General features: G+C 41.0%; 1 protein-coding gene across 1 annotated transcript in view; it reads right to left on the bottom strand.

Moving 5' to 3' along the window:
• Window positions 1-3,677: 3,677 nt before the first annotated feature.
• Window positions 3,678-20,323, bottom strand: part of ext1b (exostosin glycosyltransferase 1b) — a 175,565-nt gene continuing 158,919 nt past the window's right edge. Inside the window, exons 8-11 of the mRNA XM_084738950.1 lie at window positions 11,729-11,818; window positions 8,756-8,916; window positions 6,578-6,749; window positions 3,678-4,710 (exon numbers count right to left, since the gene is read on the bottom strand). Coding sequence (XP_084595076.1) covers window positions 4,525-4,710; window positions 6,578-6,749; window positions 8,756-8,916; window positions 11,729-11,818 — 609 coding nt within the window. The 3' untranslated portion in view covers window positions 3,678-4,524. The remainder of the gene's footprint in view (window positions 4,711-6,577; window positions 6,750-8,755; window positions 8,917-11,728; window positions 11,819-20,323) is intronic.

A 20,323-nucleotide genomic window follows, 5' to 3' on the forward strand; every position in this document is an offset into this window, starting at 1 on the left:
ATTTAGTCTCAACTGTGTCGCAGCCTCAGACCCATTATTGTAATGCATGGGGGGAAAGATGTTACAGCAGAATCTGAGAATGTTTCCATCTGGTGCAGAGGACCCAGCTGCTTATTATTTTCCATGTTTCAGTTGGCGTAGTCTTTATTGGGATTTGCAATTTGACTCCCGCGGAGAGCCAAGATGGTGCGGCCCAATCCAATTCTAGATCACTGGTGTATGCAATCTTTTAGAGTTAAAACTCCACCACTGCTACCGCGACTGAAAGTGTCCTATCTATCTCTCGTGGGGAGTCCTGCGCGAGACGGAGCGTGATATATGTTCCCCTGGAAAACCAATGCAGAGTGAAACATAATATGAGCAGTATATTGGCATCTTTGTGGATTAATGTGCACAGCGTGAAGAAAATAAACTGAATAAATACCATTAACTCCCCTCAGCGATGCAGGATCAGTCTCGTGTTCTCGCCACGTCATCTCAAATCGTACACGGTCCTTTGTTTTTTTTTCCTTTTTCAAAAAAATAAATATATGCCTATGTACAGTGCTGAGAGTCGCGGGGGATTTGAAATAGGCGGTGGGTGAAATGTCTGCAAAGCTGAAGAGGGGGGGTGCGCGGTTCTCGAGATGATCGACAGTGATTCAAATGATCAGACGTAAAAGACAAAAAAAAGGCTCGATATGGATTCAAACAATATGGTTCTCTGTAGATGAAATGGGGACCAGATGTAGACCGAGTGAGGAGCATGTTTTTCCCAAAATCACGTGATGAACATGAATTAAAACAGATCGTAAATCTCTCCTGGCAAACAAATAACACTCCAAACTTTAAGTCCCAGAATGTAAATACAAACATGATATGATCTGTGATATGATCTGCTGAAATGATTGGATATGACACTTTATAGCATGAACGAACCAGAAGGATCCAACTGCAGCTCCTCAGAGCTCTAATGCAGGTACGAAGGATGCAACTAACAATTATTGTTATTATGTGTGCTGGTTATTTTACAATTAATCGCTAATAAATGTCAAAAAAATTGCGAAAAATCCCTCGTTAAAATTTTCCCAGCACCAAAAGTAATGTCTTCAAATTGCTTCTTAGTCCAACCAACAGTCCAAAACCCCCCAAACTCTATTTTTTATTATAACTGACAAAGAAAAGCAGCTAATCTATTGATCGACTAATCGATTAATCAACTATTGTTGCAGCTCTAGCAGCTTTTATCGCTCCCTTGCTGGTCAGATGTAATGTTATTGTATTTTCTCTCAGCAGTTGGGCCATAGTCAGATCTTAGTTTAAAAAACATGATTATATAGCATATATGATTGGTGACTTTCAGACAATTCGTCCTCTTAAAAGCTTTTAACTTTAATAAATTTTAAAGCTACTACAAAGAGTTTTTAACTGGTTCAAATCATCACTGATGCCTTTATATGACCTCCATTAGTCAAAGTCACAGTGAGACGTTTAGTAGCCAGTTAAAAAGAAACAAGATGTAGATAATTTTATTTATGTTATATTTTGTGGTTTATTTCGGTGGAAACACTACGTGTTTTGTCTCCCAAAGTCAAAATATTAAAGTTCCTTGTAGTAGCTTTAAATATGTACTCATCTGTACACCAAAATCACAAAATACTCCAAAACACTCTCTTTAAAATTAATTGAAATACCTTTATTGTGATGGCGTGGTCATGTTAGACCTCATAACAAACAAACTCTGATGCGTTTTGACTCCCTGACAAAGGCTTGATGCCAAAACATGGCTCCAACTCGCTATTTGGACTGCAGGACTTGGTTTGAAAATAGCCTATAATCATCCTGGATAAGACGCTACCTCCTCTGCACCAGCAGTATAGTAGCCCCTTTGTCTTAAAACAGTCATAAAAAAAATTAAATTAGGCCTTGTAGATTTAAATAACGGAAGATTCAGCAACTGGACTGCTTTTTTCTCATCTAAAAGTTGTTCAGAAACAGATTTTGGAGGTTTGAACTCATGCTCAAACCCCATTGGCCCAACAGTGCTAGAAATTAAGGATGTCCTGTTGTCTTGGGGCCAATAACAAGAGCACCTGGGACAGAAAGATATTTGAGACAATTAAGTTGAGAGACTTTATCATTACAGGCGTTATTTAGTTAAACTGAGCACAAATTTGGAATCTGAACTTTCTAGGCTCAAAAGTTTCAGCAAGAAAAAAAAACCTTAAGTTTGGTGTAATGGTTGTTCAGTCTGGGACAGATGAAAGTAGAATCTGGAACAGTTGTTGGACATGGAGGAAAAGTTAGTTTTGATCTCTGGACCCACAGAACTAGAGGACTGCAGCTGGACCCTACTTGGACGTACAGTTACCTTTGTTGACACTGTAAAGGCTTTACAATACATTTCACATAAACTAGAACAAAATGAAAACAAATGCATGAAAAAAACCTCAAAGTAAAACAGTTAACTGAACGTGTGATTGACGCTGATGATTAACACGCTGAACAGCTTTGGCTGAGACATTGTGCTGAATGCCTGCCTGACAGAAAGGCCACTAAAAGCTTGCTGCTTTCATTCAAGTGTTTGCGAACTAAACGTGAGAGTGGGCCGCCTCCGTGCTCTTGGCCGCACGCGAGCCTAATGACAGCGTCGCAACGAGGCGGCCATTTTCTCTTTGAAATGATCAATTAAGGGGCGCGATAGCTAGTTATTTTAGTGCTCTGATCTGGTTGTCCGATACCGATGAGGTAATTTAAGGTGCAAAATGTCAGGCGGTTTGATGTTGAAAGTAACCGACATGCAGAGGGAGTGGGGGGGGGGGGGGGGGGGTGAAGCTGTCATCCCAAGGCTAGCATTAGCCAGCAGGTCATGTGTGTGGGTCACTGCTTTCACAACACAATGGCCCATAATGTTAGTGTTTCATCAACAGCTTGTCCCCTGGGAATAAAACAGCACTCCAGATGAAATAGGTTCATCTAATTGAAGCCCAAACGAATCTCTGCCTGACAAATGGAGGAGAAAACCTTTTGTCAATTTAATGGCTCCGAGGTCCTCTGATATGTCACGGACAGCGGGGAAAAAAAAAACGGCTGCAGGAGAGCCACGTCGGACTGATGACAGGAATATTTCAACATGAGAGCATCTGGGCATCTCAAACTGATGTAGGCAACGTGATGTGCAATAAACAATTTTAAAGGCAGACCCTGATGTGAGAATGGCACCGACGCGCTCGGCGTTAAAAAATCTCTCTTACAAGCACTCCTGTGAAATGACGCTGGTCACTAAAGACCTGCAATGGTCTGAAATCTTATTCCATTTCTCGCTGCAAGGAAACCGCTCCGAGGCCATGCAGGGAGAAATAAATGGGCGAAACGAGTTTGGGTTAGAATGCAACGTTCTGCTCCATTTCATCCAGAAATGTTCATTTCGCTCGTTCCAACGGAGGGAAAATGTACTCCGCTTGAGCTTATGGTTGGATGAGCCAACTTTTCAAGGCTCACGCACACACATACTGTAAACGCACACGTGCGCTCGCGCACACACACAGTAGAGTGGGGTTTGAACAGGGACATAAAAGATGATGAAAGTAAGTGGAAAAAAAAGATGAGAAAAGTACAACTGGCTTGGTGAGTATGAGAGGAAAATGGGATATGAAAATGTTTTTCTAACTTATCTTGGTGATAACAGGGAAGCAGATAGAGTATCATCAGCACATCAAGGATGGGACAGACGGGATGTTTCAGACTTCAGGCTCAAGGATGTGTGATAGCCGAGAATTTCAGGAAATAATGGCCGCTTTGCTATAAAAACCGCTGTAATAACGGGTTTTACTTTTACCTTTTCTGCCTCGAGAACTGAAATATTAAACTGACGACGCTCTGATTTCAAACCTCTCCAAGAGGACAAAGGGTCAACAGTGATACCAGAGTGCTGATTTGTACAGAAATCAAATCAACCAAAGAACAGGGTTTCCTGGGCTATAAAGCAGGGGTTTGATGATGAGTCCAGTAATACGTCCAGATGCAGACCGGGGAGGGTTGCTAGGGGCAACCAGTAGGATGTACGGTGGGTGGGGTTGCCAGGTTTTCGCGATCACAGACACCTTCCCTCTTCTACCGTCCTGCGCGTGTGCCGAGAGAGCAGGAAAGTCAATGTCGTCCTTGTTCGTGTTGTACAAAAAAATATTCTATCCAAGAGTTCTCGTCGTCAGTAGTGTGTGCTGCGTGTTTGCACATTTGCAAAACATACAGGACTGTTTGGCATGTCCATCAGTTTGTGTACTCCTCTTTGTCTGTCTGTGTTTGCGGTGTTTGTTTGTGTTTTTCATATCCAAACGCCATCTGCTTGTCTCCTGTTCATCCCCTCCCGCGTCAAGTCCTGGCAGCAGCGGCGCTGTGGTCATTGGCAATGTGCTGAGTGGAAGACAGAGCTGCGTCGCTCCCTGTCCATCCTGCTGTAGTCCTACTACTCCTTCTACTCTCCACCGAGTCTCTCTCTCGCGCCTCCCCCTGCGTGGGATCTCCCCCGAGGGGGCGCCGGTCCTGTCAGAGCCTCTCGATGTCCCTGTATTTCTTGCGGAGGATGGAGACCTGGTCCTTGAACAGGACGGGGTCCAGTCTCATCTGGGAGTGGACCAGGGGCATGGCGCCAAACCAGCTGGCGAACTTGTTCATGCAGGTTTGCCGCTGGGCAAAGTGGTCCGGATCGGCCCAGCGAGAAGCCCTCGAAGACTGGTGAGAGTGAAGAGGGAGGGGAGACAAAAGAACAATTTTAGAGTCATTATCAGCGGTTAAGAATAATTATTGCTTTAAATGAGTAATTTTCAACCACAGAGAACCCCAGGGGTCCTTCTACTGGTGCTTTGGGCGACACGGAAAGATTGTAGAGTAGCTCAATTAAGTTGAAAAAATATAAATTCTGATTGTGTTTAGGAGGAAAATAAACATCCCAGTCGGATTACAAATTGTGAAAGGTGACGGAAAAACAATTAGAATCATTCGCTAAAAGTCACGGATAAACAACTAAAAGCAAAGAGGTGAATTGAATAAACATAAATAAATAAATAAATTGCTAGATGTTATTGGTAAAAGTAACAGACAGTTTAATTAATTTGCTAAAGGTGGTGAAGAAACATTTGAAATAATTAAACTAAAAGTAATTGAGTTGAATTAAGTAGCAACATGTGATGGATAAACTGTTGGACTAATTTCCTAAAAGTGAAGGATAAAGAGTTTAAATAATTAACTAAAGGTAATAAATAAATAGTTGAATTAATCAGCCAAAGGTGACCAATAAAAAAATGGAATAATTTGCTAAAAATGACAGATGGACAGTTGAAATAATTAACTAAAAGTAGTGAATAAATAGGTGAATTATTTTGTAAAAGATGATGAAAAAACAAGTGGAATAAGTCACTTAAAGTCAGGGATAAACTTTTGAAATAATTAACTAAAGCAATGAATAAGGAGGTAAAGTAATGAATAATCAGTTAAATTACAGCACCAAAACTGATGGAAAAACATGACGTAATTGCTAAAAATAATGAATAAACAGTTTAATTAATTAGCTAAAGGTGATGGATAAAGACTTGGACTAATTTGCTAAAACTGAGGGACAAAGAGTTAAAATAATTAACTATAAGTAGTGAATAAAGAGTTCAACTAATTAGTTAAAGGTGACGGATTAACTGCTGAAATTGAAATTGAAATTAACTAAAAGCAATGGATAGAGAGTTGAATTAATGAGTGGAAAATAATAAATACATTTCTAAAACTGGAAGAAAAACAGTTCTCATAATTGTAGTGAGTAAATTAGTTAAAATTAACTCAAACAGTTGAAATAATTAGCTAAAAGTCAATGTAAACTTTGACAGTTCATTTATGAAAGAATATACTAACAACACCCACTGTGTTGTGCTACTTCTACTTAAAAATTAGTTATAAAGACCACATTTGGAACGTGACAGGTGGTGTTGATGACGTGATAGTTGAGTTTATCACGTGCGGACGAGGCAGTACGCTGGATAAAAACCACTGATTTAGATTACTGGAGGGAAAGAGACGCTCTCATTACACGAAAAAGACAACAATCATCAGTGTTCTTCTATTCAGTCACTTCAGACGCCGCGACAAGAGAAAACCATTACTGAATGACGACTGACATTAACGTTTCTTAATAAATCATCAGCTGGATCAGACTCTATATTTGGGAGGCCGGAACGCGAACAGACGCTGTGACGACACGACTCCTCTCTGTGCTTTTGTCTCCCTGCTGTAAGTGGCTTGTCCTGTTTACCCCTGCGTCACACCGGGAGGGTTTTAAGAGAATAATTCATGCCGTTCATAAAAGCGGCGAGCGTGCACTCCAGCTGAAAGGCCGTGACACACGCATGACGGGAAGAAAACAAGACTGGCTTCATTATGACTCATGATTTAGAAAAAGGAGGACAAAGTAAGTCTGCTTCGAGACCAATGTTGTAAGGTTGTTATTAGTCCAATCATGTCCTGTAATTGGTGTTCTTTGGTGTATCGGCGCTAATAAGTATAAAATAATCCAGAATAATTAAATAATATGGATGCAGTCATGAGGAGGGTTTACCTGTCCCATCATGGTCTCCTTGTACTGCTTCTTCTGTGTGACCTTGATGGGCGGCAGCTTGGTGACAGCAGAGACCAGGAAGTTCATCAGGATGTCCTCGCAGTTGGCCAGCTGGTCCACCATGCTCTTCAGACTCGTGGGTAAGTAGTTGGTGTACAGGTGGTGGTAATACCTGCAGGAGGCAGAAAAGAAGAAAAGAAGTCAGGTCAGTCGGTTGGTCACACTGAAAACCGGCCCGTTCTGGTCTCTGGTGCATCCCTAATTTTTTCAGTTGGCTTTGCTGAAGTTAAGCAGCACGATAGTAGCAGAAGTGTCAGGGTCGTGCTGCTTTCTGCGCTCTAACAGATCTACGCTATTAACTGTACAGACAAATTGCTCCAAATGTGTTTTTCATTGTCGAATAACAGCTAAACAAGTAACACTTTAGGAAAGACATGAACTCAAGGTCCCTCTTTTTCCCTTCATACCGTAATATGAATTTTAACAGTCCACACTGTCTTTTTTAATCTGGTATTTGGCTGCACTGTCTAGGAACCACTGTGGTTTCAGGGTTTAACCGCAGCCAGTATGTGTGTGTGTTTAAGACAGAGGGAGAAGACAGAACTGTTGCACGCAATGTTTCAGGAAGTTTATGGACCCACCTGCCCGAACTGTCGACCCCCACCTGCCGAGCTCATGTGTTAACCTGTGCATCACTATGATAGCACATTAGCATTAGCATCCTGTTTATATATTAAAACCCGAGGTAACACTTTTTCCATGCACATAGGGCTATAATGCAATTCTCAGTTGCAGCAGGTTGATGTTTGCAGCAAAAAAGCTCATAACACCCGCTGTGCACTGCCTGCTCAGCAACAAACAGGAGACAGAAACAGTTAGCAACTCGCTGGTGAAAACTCAAAAGGTGCTGATACCGTGTGTCGGTGCCGCGTTCACAGCTTGTTTCTGCTGCTCCAGAGTGTTTGTATTGTGGCCCAGTGTGTAAAAACTAATGCCACGTGGATTAATTAAAACCTAACACATAACCAAAACTAAGGATAAACAAAGGTGAAAATGAAAACGAAGCAGACTGAAGGGGGATTTGCAGGAGAACATTGTAAAAACTGGGCATCAAAAATCATGTGGTTCAGTTAAATTTTAGTGATTACCAACACCGTTGGTGGAAAAAACGGTGGAAAAAACTGTGGAAAAAAGGAGGCCAGTTATTTTAATTATCATTATTATGCACAAGGTTACATGACTTTGAAAGTGAACTTTAGTAGTTTTTCGGAGTTTTCAACATCTGGGAGGTTTGTTTAATGTTAATGGTGTCCTTCAACCACTGTGGGAAATGTAGTTGTATGTGCTGAAAAATACACGCAGGAATCAAGAGAGGAATCAAAACTACAGTTTCTTAAGGATGTTGATGGATTTGTAGTTTTGGAACCAGTTCTTAAGTGGTTTGCACAAGTGTAAACTGATTTGCCAACTCTAGTTTTATGCACAATTGTCCATTTCTTAAACTTTCAAAAGATTTTGTTTGTGGATTAGGTGAACAATCCCACAGTTTCAGACCAGAGTTGTGCACATCACAAAGAACTGAAACGCATTAGACCTTTTGAGTCCCAGGTTGAGGTTCAGGTGCCTTTGGGCAGAACTCTGACTTCATCAACAGACTTGACTTGATTGCTCGAGTTCCTGGACGGATTGAAGGACTCGCTCATTGAAAGCGATTAAGCGTTTGGCCGCAGTGATTGGCTGACTTCAGCTTTAATGGACTGCTCCCATCACAGCTGAGTGAAGCCATATTAAAGCTGACAGAGCTGTAGCATGACTAAACGCAGGAACTATGGAACGCCGTGTAGCAGACAAATTGACATTTTTTTGGGATAAAACACACCCTGTGTCAAAACACGGGTTTCCTGAGGCTGTGCTACACTGAACATCACACCTACTTTCATAATCTACAGATCACTGCATCAAAGTGTTGTATCAAAAGAAAGACAACTGAACACTGGAGAGCAGAGCAGAGCCGAGCTGTGATCCCCGTATAACAGAAGGGGAGCAGAACAGAAGTAAGGAGCATGAAAGGAAACAGCAGAGCGCTGAGGAAACGGTGAGAGCTGCCTCGTACGGAGGTAAACAGCTCGACTGGAACCATGTTTTAAACATCAGTACGAAGCGCGGCCTCTGCTTTACCTGTGGTAGATGGCGGCCCCCGTCAGCACCATCGAGTAATCGTTGGTCCATTTGGATGTGTAGCCCCAGCGCTCCTTGTTGCTGTCCCAGAAGTGGCTGCGAGCGGGGTAACCGACGATTCGCTCCGGGAAACTCTGCCACACGGTGAAGGCGAAGTCCACCTGCACACACAGAAAAAAACAATTTAACATATTATAGTGCAAAACCACTTCCTCATATCCTTTCTAAGTCATGACCAATTTATTCATGGTCATTTACTAAAGCATTTTATCACTTATAAGCAATTAATAAGTTTTGGGTTGCCAGGTTATGAAATAACTGAAAAATGGTTTATCCTCCTTTAGCAGAACCTTTGATTTATCCTTTTAGGTCTTTAGCATGGTTCATCAGCCTTTTATCCATTAAACTTAACTATTTCACATTTATTTATTAGCCCACTTTAGCCATTTATCCACACTTTCAGCCAACTGTTTCAGCTATTAATTTATTATTAAATATTTAACGTATTGTTTCAACTGTTTATCCATTATTTTAGCTGTTTCACATTTAGCCAACTTTTAACTGTTTATCCATTCTTAAAGTTTACTATATCAGTTGGTTATCCAAACTTTTAACGAAGTGTTTCATCCACTGATTCATGACAGGGTTTCCAGGTCTGTAGTTTCCCTGCAGAACTGTGCCATTTATATGTTGCCTCAAGTTGTTGTTTGTTTGTTTTTTGTTTTGTCTGCTGATTTTCTATACTTATTTTACTAATAACATAACATTAATATCATCTATAAATAAAAATCCATATTGTGAACAAAATCTTTTTTTTAATATGTTTTTGGTGGATTTTATGCCTTTATGATGTGACAGGAAAGTGGGGGGGGGGGGGCGACACACAGCAAAGAGCTGGAGGCGGGAATAAAAACCACGTTCGCTGCAGACGACTCTCAGCCTCTGTATGTGGAGCAAACACTCTACCAGCTGAGCTACCAGGCCACCTTAAATAAAATCAATTATCCCTACCCAGATTTTACCAAAGTGACCTGGCAACCCTGACCCATTTATCCATTACTGTTAGTTAACATTTTAAAACTGATCACTTTCTTTCAACCATGATTTACACATAACTGATTCAACTGCAGAACTGTTGCTTCTAGACCACTTCAAAAAAAAAGGTTACAAAAAGAAAAACCTGCAGACTATCTGGACCGAAATCAGTTTATAAACAGAATTCTAACATTTGCATCTTTTTGACCTGACATATAATTCTAGATGTATTTGCTTATTACAAAGTGTGACACTTAAAGCATTTTTAATGAGACTAAATATCACCCAGAAGGATTTGTTACAACCTGGCAACCCGTACGTAACTCTCATTAAGAGGCTGTAACGCAGCGTAAAACTACAACAGAGTATTGCTGAAGGCATTCTGTAATATTATACATTTTAAAACACGAAATAATTTCTTTGAAATGTTCATTCGTTTTTCAAAAGATGAAAAACTGTATCTGCTTACAGTGTATATTGAATATAAGAAAAAAGACACAGAGGGAAAGAAAGAGACTACAGGGAGAACTAACAAAGGAAGTGCGCACTCAAACACGCCGTAGTGAAAATACAACAGAGGCAAAACCTCATCAAACACAAAGCAGTCTTTCCTAAGCAGCTGCCTGCAGCCAACTTCTGTAGCGGCGATCAAAGCGTTCAATCAAATAATTAGACGAAAACATCAAAAAGGCCTCAGCGGCTCCACAAACAGCTCGCTCTACACTACAACACACATTACCACAACACACAACACTGAGAGCGAGGATATTAATGAATACTTATGTCAAAATCCACAATAAAACCCAAGTAAATATCATTTTTTATCTTCTCTTCCTGCCAGAATTTGTGCATACAAACAATTCCCAAAGGTAAAGAAGACGAGCTCTGAGGCTCCTGCTTTCAGTGCAAGAGAAAGGTGGCTGAATGACAATCTCCACGGAAAAACAGGCAGTATTGGTAGAAAATGGTTGCACTGGATTTAAAAATCATTCAAATCATTCAGAAGGACTGGATGTGAGTTTATATTACTCTCTTCACCATCTTGAAGAAAGTTGAGAAAGAAGAAGAATAAGATGATGATTGTATTCTGGTTAAGAGGGCAAAAATTCAAAAACTCATGCCACTTTAATGCTGTGGAGTGTAAAGGTTTTATAAGATGGGAGCGGCGGGTTGATGTGGAAACTGTTCAGAACACTGTGATGGTATTTTTGCCTGAGTTTCACCGGCATTGATGTTCCCTGGGCTCTTAAACTTTGGGAATTGTTTTGTGTTCGTGATCCAACCGTCTTCATGGGAGAAACACGGGTCGATTCGTTTTTTTGTTTTTTTTTCGGAGGCTGGATTTTCCCCTCAATGCCAGCTCTGCCTTGCCATCTTGATCCTCCGCACAAACAGCCTTTATGAGATCTAATTCTACACTGTTCAAAGCAGCATCTGGCTTCCCATGGTGCTGCGCCAAAACGTGTCCCCGGGAAAAACAGGAACAGTCCCGACAGCATGTGGAACAAAAAAAAAAAAAAAAAAAAACCTTAGCAGTGCTGCTCTCGAATTGGGAGATTCCACACGGGAGGTGCCGTGTGATTACAAGCGCTAAAACACGAGGTGGAAGACGGAAAGAAAAGGAGGGAGGGAAGGAATTAGTGGCAGAGAAAGGAAGGAGGGAGAAAGAACGGCACTGGGAGTAAAAGTTAGAGTAGTTTAAGCGATTTAAAAATCGAGCTGCCGAGCGATAACTCGAAAACACCAGGGACAAACGGAAAGCGAGATAAAAAATTGAGAGAAAATGCAATCAGAGAGTTGCATTTGGGACACAGAGAGAGTCTGCAACTTTGTTTAGTCTCAAGAGGAGCAGACTATCGTGGCAGAGAAGAGGGAGGCAGAAAGAGAGAACGGAAAAGTTTTCTATTTTACTGTATTTTTTATCATATTACAAGATACCTCTGTGGTGGACAGCACTGTGTCTTCATCCAGGCTGAGGACAGCATCGGTCACTATGGTCTCGTAGGGCAGGAAACGACTGCTCATCACCTGCAGAGGGAAACACAGAGCACAAAGGGTTAATTAGAACGAGAACAGTTGGGTTTCCGTCTTCAAACAGCATTCATTTGGGATCATTTGTGGCCTGGAACGAATTAAAAAGGCGGAAAGAGCAAATGCAGATCTGAAAAAAAAAAAAACAAGTTGCATGACTGAAATCTTGTACATGTTGCCCCCCTTTTTTTCCCATTAAAGTGCATATTTTTGCAAACTAACAGTGTGGAGGTGTTTATTCACACGGATGACAGCTTCCATTGAATGTTTCCATGGAAACAATAATAGCTCCATGTCATCATGAACCACTGCAGATTGTTTTGTGGGGTTTGCTCCAAATCTGACCTATTTTATCAAAAAATCTGGTTTGCGTTTCTAACATCACCTTTCATGTTGACTCATTTCCCAGCGAGCAAACCTTTAGCAAAAATGGGCATAAATGTGAAATAAATCGGCCCGTCTTTCTATTTTCCACTACTTGTTCAGCTCCAGCGAACACTGGCAGGTAGTCTACGTGAACTTCTCCTCCTGCTCCTGCTGGAGATCTCCGAGACGTTCCCACGTTAAGATTAGCCAGACTAATTCACCAATGCAAATTAGTCTGGAATGTCTCAGTTCATTTTTCCATTTCCAAGGGGTGTTATCAACAGGTGCAGACCAACAATGCCTCTGCCAGCAGTTCAGACCGACAACCAAAACCTCCACACAATGGCACCGGAAGTAAGGGGGGGGGGGGGGCAAAGGGCCAGTTCAGTTTAGTTTTTATTTCCATGTGTGCAGTAATGTCACTGAAGCAAATACTGTGGGACTTTTAAGCGGCAAAACTAAAAACTGTAGTTACAAACTTGACATGACAGAGGAAACAATTAAATGAAGTAAAGTTGCACCATGTCGTGCGTAAATGCGCATACAGCCTCTCTCATAAACCCCCAGCTGTCTTCAGTCTTTTTCTCCTCTTGATTTCGATAAAGTCAGAGGTTTAATATTATCAGAAGGTAGCTGTGCTCTAGCACCAAACAGGACTTCAACAAACCAGGAATTATATTGATAACAACCAAACACACTCCTAAAATGCCGTCACACACACTTTAAAGATGGTCTGTGGTATCTGATCCACCAACCAGCAAGTATTTTAGTGATGAATCTTCATTTTTGAAACAGTTTGCCTCTCATTCCTGCAGTCTTCTTCTAATAAAACAAGTGTGTACAGAAATACAGATTATCTTTGTTATCTTTTTTGACATATGACTCCTTTTATCTTGTGTTTCTATAGGTATTTGTTTTCATGGAGACTTACTGCCACTTACTGCTAAAAGTACACAACACAATGGAAATACTAATAATTAATATTTATACAAAATAGTGCAATATAAACTGAGCTTTATAGTTAAAGTGCAGCTTCGCTCATCTCGATTTAAGGCTCTATATTGCAGAAAGTGTCACTTTAAGGTGTTAATTAAATTAAAAATTTCCTGCTATGCACCTGTCTTAATAACCAGGCGCCCAACGCTTAAAAAAGACATTTCAATCAATCTCACCCACACATCAATCAAATGTACACAGTGTACACACAAAATACACACACGCTCCCCTGCTTGCTTCCAGAGAGAAACAAAAAGGAGGCCTCCTTATCAAACACAAACAAATTTTCAAATTAATTTTCTTTTTAGCTCTGTGTTTGGTCTCCACCGACTGCTGGGGAAAATATCTGATTCTTTAGCTGCTAAATTCTCCACCATGTTCAGTAACGGGTCCATAACTTTGTTGTTGGTGCAGGGACCATTATTTTCATTATAAATTAATCTGTAGATTTTTTCTTGAATAATCGATTTGTTGTTTGGTCTGTAAAATGATGATCATGATGATGTTTCCTAAACCCCAAGACGACGTCTTCAAATAATAATATATATTATATAATAAATATTCACATTTTAGAAGCTGAAGTAAGAGAATTTGGACTTTTCTTCTTAAAAAATGACTCAAAATGATTAATTGACTTAGTTAATTTGATGGTTGATTATTAATAAGTTAATTCTTACAGCTCTAATCACTTCCTTAGCCTTTCAAAGGGAGTTCCTGTATTAAGAGGGCAGTCCAGCTGACTTAAGAAAAAAAAGACTTACCCATTTAATCCAGTGAATCACTTCATTCAAATTGAGTATTTTGTTATTATAGGATATTTTATTTTATTTTTAGGATGATGAAGTTATAAAACAGACGTTTGAAACTTCATCAAAACTGTTTAGTTGTGGGTCAGAAAAACAAAACCACGTGCTGAAAGATGATAAAATGCTCTGTGAAGCTGAGATCTAATTTCTGAGTTCATCAATACTTGTGTCCCGTTTCACATACAAGTAGACATACAGTCCATCACATATGGCACTTTTTCTATTTTGTTTTAAGTTTAATCGACTGTACAATCTACTGTAGAGCTTCACCTTGAGATAAATTTTAGAATAAAACCTCTTTTCTACCAAATACATTTTTAATGATTCCTTACAAATTCATGGGGTTCAGTGGAGACAACAAGCCACGACATCAACAAAGAGGAAGAGAAAAGCCAATACATCCTGAGCTTTACTGCGTATTGTTTTCAGCAGTGATGGAGCGCTGATACAAGTTTCCATTACTGCTGCAGGGTCCTTTTTCTATTGTAAATCAATAACTGCACATGAACGCAGCCAGACACATACAGCCTGAGTCATGTGTCCTACATACGCCGCACGTTCACCTTTCCTCGCCACTGCTGTTCAGACCTGAACATGTATATTCAACGGCAAACGAAACCGAACTGGATGATACATGACGGTCCTTTAATATTCACTGGAAGTGGAGCGAGTGACGGCGGCCGGGGCCTGGTGGGTGGATGGAAAGATCAACATCTTGAGGATATTTAGACGGGAAGTCTTTGTTGCGCTCGCCGTGATGAAAAGCACTCGGATGAGAAAACAGCAGCTTCTCATCGCAGATGAGTGTGCGTTGTTGTAAACTGGATGTGTGCTCGAACTCAAACGGCCTCCCACACAAACAAGAGGCGGCTCACAAATGCATAGCTTTAACGGCAGACTCACAATCACATCCAGACACACACACACACACACACACACACACACACACACACACACACACACACACACACACAGTAACAGCCTGGAAAGCCTGTTATTCAGTTATTCAGCACAGCTCTGAAGGTCAGGCCTCTGTAAGAATACTTTTAAAACACCACCTGCACTGAAAAGCCATTACATTTACATTTAAGAATAGTCAGCGTTGACCTGTGTTCTCTGTAAACACCTGGCATTGTCCGCCCGCCGCGCTCCAGCAGAGTGACCTCACTCTCAACAGGTCTTCATCACTCCTACAGCGGCAACTAACACCACGGAAAATACAAGAATACACCGCTTTCCTGTCAGGCTGTGCAGAGCCTGTTATCCACTCTGCTGCTGCAGCTAATGATGACTTTAAACTATAAAATGTTGCATTATTTCACACCGACCGAATTGCTTATTCACTCCAGAACTTAAAACATTTTCATCGCACAATTACATAAAGCAGTGATGCCAATATTTCTACATTGTGAACTGCAGATCCATGCATCTGTCTGGGGTGAAATGGCATTTGGGCAAGTAAATCTCTTAATTGCAAAAAAAAAAAAAGTCATGCAAAAATAGCAGAAAATGCCATTTCCGGCATCTCAAATATAATAATAATAGTACACTGGGAGGGGTCAGGATTGGTAAATATTCTTTAAGGACCTGTTTGTTGATTTAGAGGTAAACTTACAGGTAAACAGGTCGCCTCACCCTCCCCTTCAAAGCATGTAGGAGAACCTACTGCGGCTGTGAAACTCACAGTCGTATCCAGAGCCAGTGTTGGATTTATCTGGTCTGGGCTGCTGTAGAAACATGGCAGTCCCCGGTGGAAGAGGAAATGCTCCCTCTGTAGATCTAAACTTCTCATTCTACGGCAACAAAAACATAACGAGTCTTATTTTCAGGTGATTTTACACTAATGAAAACAAACTTTATCCTGGTACACCTGTTCCCTGAATTCTAACTTTGCAAGTTTTATGTGCTCATCTTTGAACTGTCTGAATTCATGAGGGAAATATGGGGCAAATAGGTAAAAACATAAAAGATTTTAATACTGTTTTAAGGGCTGAAATTGGGAATTTTTTTCATATCTGCTGGTGCACTGATTCTGCAGCAAAAAAAAAGTATTAAACATGAGTTTCAAGAGCTTAAATATGTTGCACTTGTCCTGCAGTCCAAATAGCAATTTATTAGGAATTATTTAATATGCAGTCTATGGTTGAGGTGAGTTGTTTGTCCCCGTCCCCTCCTCTCCAGACTCGAGGAAGGAATTTAACTGTTATAAACTCCGTCTACAAGATATTATAGACAGATAGATTTCTCCTTTACGTGTTCATGTCCTCATTTCCAGCTCCCACCGCCTCACACACCTGAGCCTTCACGGAGCTGTCTGAGTGATGTCAGCGGTCGGCGAGGTCAAGTGCCATCCACTTCTCATCTCCGAAAAAAAACCCTCCGCAGGCAAAACAACAGCCGTGGAAAGTTTTGACTGCGGAGGACGGGGAGGAGGAGGCGAGGTGCGTGAGTGACGGTTGTATTTACAGATGAAGAAGAGGCGGGAGAAAATGAGAGTTGAGAGGAAAGAGGAGAAGCGGTACCTCCCTCTCATTTCTAGTGTCATCGTTACGGCTGTAATTTTCCTCGCGGGCGTAAAAGAGAGGGAGAAACAAAACAATCCCGTCTCTCCGCTCCTCGTTTCCCCGTTTTTCCAGCAGAACGTGTCAGAGACAATACCAGCGAAGAAGACAGCAAGAAAGAAGACAGGAGAGGGGAAGGAGTGACAGCGAGATAAACAGTGAAAAGGGAAAGAGATGGGGGGGGGGGGACAAAGAGAGGATGAGAGGCTGGTGTTTCCAAACCCCAGATGGTTTGTAACGTTAGAAGTGCGACATATTAGCCTGGGGCTTCCTGGTGCTCTCCAGGAATGTGAGCTCTTACAGCAGGAATCTGCCTCCAGCACTTCACCTCCTCTCTAAAAGGACAGCAGCAGAGAGGAGACGGAGACAGCGAGAGGAGAGAGGACCACCAGTGTGTGTAAACCATATTAAGCGCTGCTGGGATTCTCACACGGCTTAAATCAACCGTCATAAACCGGCTTTTTGGCCGCCGTGCCGGAGCGGACGACAGGGGGAGGATGAGAGGGGAAACTGTTCGAGGATGAGATTGGCATTTTTCTTACTGTCAACGAATCCAAATGAAAAGATCAAAACTAACAACCAAACTGTGATCTGAGCTCATTCGTTCCTCCTGAGGATGTAAATCTTTAAAAACAGGTCACAAATATCATTTCATTTCCAAAAAGACCCCCTGGGCAGCTGCAGTTTTTAGCAGAGCTGCAACAATTAATCGCGTAAGCAGTTAGTTGGCAACTATTAAACTAATCGCAGGTTATCTGATAATCGATTAATCGGCTTGAGTTATTTTCTAAAGAAAAACGAGTCAAAGTTCTGCAATTCCAGCATCAGAAATGTGAATATTTTCTGGTTTCTTTACTCCTCTGTGGCAGGATACTCAATATCTTTGGATTGTGGACAAACCAAGACATTTGAGGACGTCATCTTGGGATTTTTAGATGCAAGCACCATTTTCTGATCAAACAACTAATCGATTAATCAAGAAAATAACCAACTTGCTAATTGAGCATGAAAATAATTCTTAGTTGCAGCTTTAAATGGGAGCAAATTAATACACATTTGGTTTGTTAAACCATAATTCTTACTTAGCGTTGATTTAGGAGGGCTGCAGAGTTGACATGTTATGGCTGAGACACATCTGCAATAATATTCAGTGAATATTATTTTACCAGTGCTTGAGCAGCATCCCTGCCTTTGGAAGTGAGACAGGAGTCCTCGGGGTATAGCTGACCCTTTTTTTTTTTGCCTGATTAAATCGTGTTTTTGTAAACACAACTGTAAAGTGCCAACACTTTGAAAGCAAAGATGATTTTAACTGCCTGTTTTTTACACCTCTGTTATCAGTAGATTTTGAAGGCTTTTAACACATTTTTAAATTGTCTGAAGTTGTGAATTCTGGTCTGAGACGGATGTTTCCTGGCACAGAAATGAAAACAAACACATTTCATAACTTACATATATATGAATCCTTAAACAATACATTTTCACCAAAAAAAATGGAATTAGAGTGTCAGTGTTATTAATTTAAAAAGCTTTTTTTGGTAGGACATTTGTCCCAATTCTCAAGAATGGCTGACTCATATTTCCAGCGGTGGACAAAGTTCTCAACCCCAGTACTTGAGTAGAAGTACAGATACTCCTGGTCAAATATTACTCAACAACAAGTGAAAGTTGCTCAGTCAAAATTTTACTCCAGTTAAAGTACTAGAGTACTTGCTTTTAAAAATACTTAAGTGTTCAAAAGTACAACACTCAAGTAGATGTACTTGATTAGTGTCCACCACTGCATATTTCTGAATAAATGTTTAGCAATTTGAATAATAAATACTGGACATAGTTCAGTTTTTAAGCAGTAACTGCAATAAACTAATAATTGGACAAAGATTTTTGCATTTGAGGCTTTCAGGAAGTCTTATGGGTCTCAGAGACCCTCCTGTGTTTCGCAGCGTGATGTTAGACGCTGGGTTCGGCTGAACAAGACGTATAATTTATCTAACTGCTGGTCCTGCAGCACAGAGGAACAAACTGACACAATTTTCTTTTTATATATACAAATGAAGAAATGATTTAATGTATTACATCGCTCTAATTTCCAAAAGAGGACAAATAATTAAGAATGCGCTAAAAATACCAGATGCAAAGACTGGATGGTTCATCATCTGAATAATGACTCGGGATACGGATCCCATTTTATACCAGGTGTAAAAAAGAGACACAAACAGGTCATTTGAGGAAGAGAAATAAGTGAGGAAGTGAAAGACAGTCAGAGGAAGACTGAGGTCATGTCTTCTGCATTTCTTTCCAAGGAATTTGGGTTTTTTAAAAACCTGTGGGAAGTTTTTTTTATACATTAAAAACTTTATAGACCGAGCCTGGTATCTTTAGAATCAACATATTTAAATTTGACTTCTTTTAGGTCAACAATAAATTAGTAAATACATCAGGGATTTTTTATTCCTGGCAGGGTGGAGGTTTGAATCAGAGCTTCTGAAATAAAGCTGAACTGTTGACAGAAGAAATAAAACATGAGTCATCTGAATCATTTTATTAATTAGAGGGTTAGAGCAGTGCATCGGGAAGACTTCGATTCATGACCTCCATATTTCTAAAATTCTGGCTACGGTCCTGAGCAGGAAGGAGAGGACGCTGCAGCGATAGAGAGAGAAGCAAAGAAAAGAAGATGAGAGGAAGAGAAGTGATGGAAAAAAAGAAAGAGAGGATCTGTGAGAGAGGACAGGGATGAAAGAGAGAGAGGAGGATAAGAAAAGAAAGTGGCAGGAAAAAAAGGCGAAAAGGGATGAAAAACCATCTCTCTGTCTCCTCTGTGGGGTGGAGGAACACAGCTTGGCTCGCCACAGTAAACACAGAACCCGCCACAACCACAACAAACCACAGGCTGCCTGGCACACACACACACACACACACACACACACACTCACACAACAGTAGTACACTAAGCCTGTTCTGCTCGCCTTTCACGGACACACAGAGGCCTCCCGCTGTGATTGACAGCTTGGGAGAAACCACTCAGAGCCACGGGGAGAGGTAAACCGTAAACCCAGCCTACCGCCGGGTGACTGACACTGATGTGAAAAGCACTTCGTCTGATTGGCAGGTGGAGTTCAGTCCTCATGAGCGGCGGGGTGAGGGGGGAGAGGACGGCGTCGGATGAGTCTGATGTCTTAGAATACAGATGAGCAACCAGATCCTTTTTCCATTTCCTCAAAAACAGCCTTAAAGGAGAAATATGAAAAGTCCCTAACGTTCAAAAATGAGCCCTGCAGTCCAGGTAGCAAGTTGGAACCAAAGACTGTATGTTTATACTGTATATATATATTTATCGCCTCCTCTCCGGACTCTAAGAAGCTCAGGCAGGCTGCAGGAACACTGCAGGAGTGCAAGACAAGCGCAACATCGTCAACTGATATTAACAAGTGACGATGAGTCCTGCTCTGTAAGTTGATCAGCTGTTTATAACTGTCAGATGTCTGTAGATGTGAAGCCCACTGCTCCAAAAGTTCAGTGACAGCCAGTCTTCATGCCTGCCAAACTAAAATAATATAAAATCTAATCTAAATCTGATAAACAGACTTGTACTTATTTAGCAGCTTCAGAGGAGAACATGCTGCTTTAGCGTTTGTTTGAGAAGCTGGTATTTCAATTTAGCATGTTTCCTTCCTCTCATGACTTATCATGGTCCTTTTACGATTTAGCACAGTAAATATATTGCATATTCCTCCTTGCAAGTTGTAAAACTGAGCTGGGATCAGCGCTTC

The sequence above is a fragment of the Lutjanus erythropterus genome, chromosome 16 (assembly GCF_056507025.1).
Source record: "Lutjanus erythropterus isolate fLutEry1 chromosome 16, fLutEry1.hap2, whole genome shotgun sequence".
Classification (NCBI taxonomy): Eukaryota; Metazoa; Chordata; class Actinopteri; order Lutjaniformes; family Lutjanidae; genus Lutjanus; species Lutjanus erythropterus.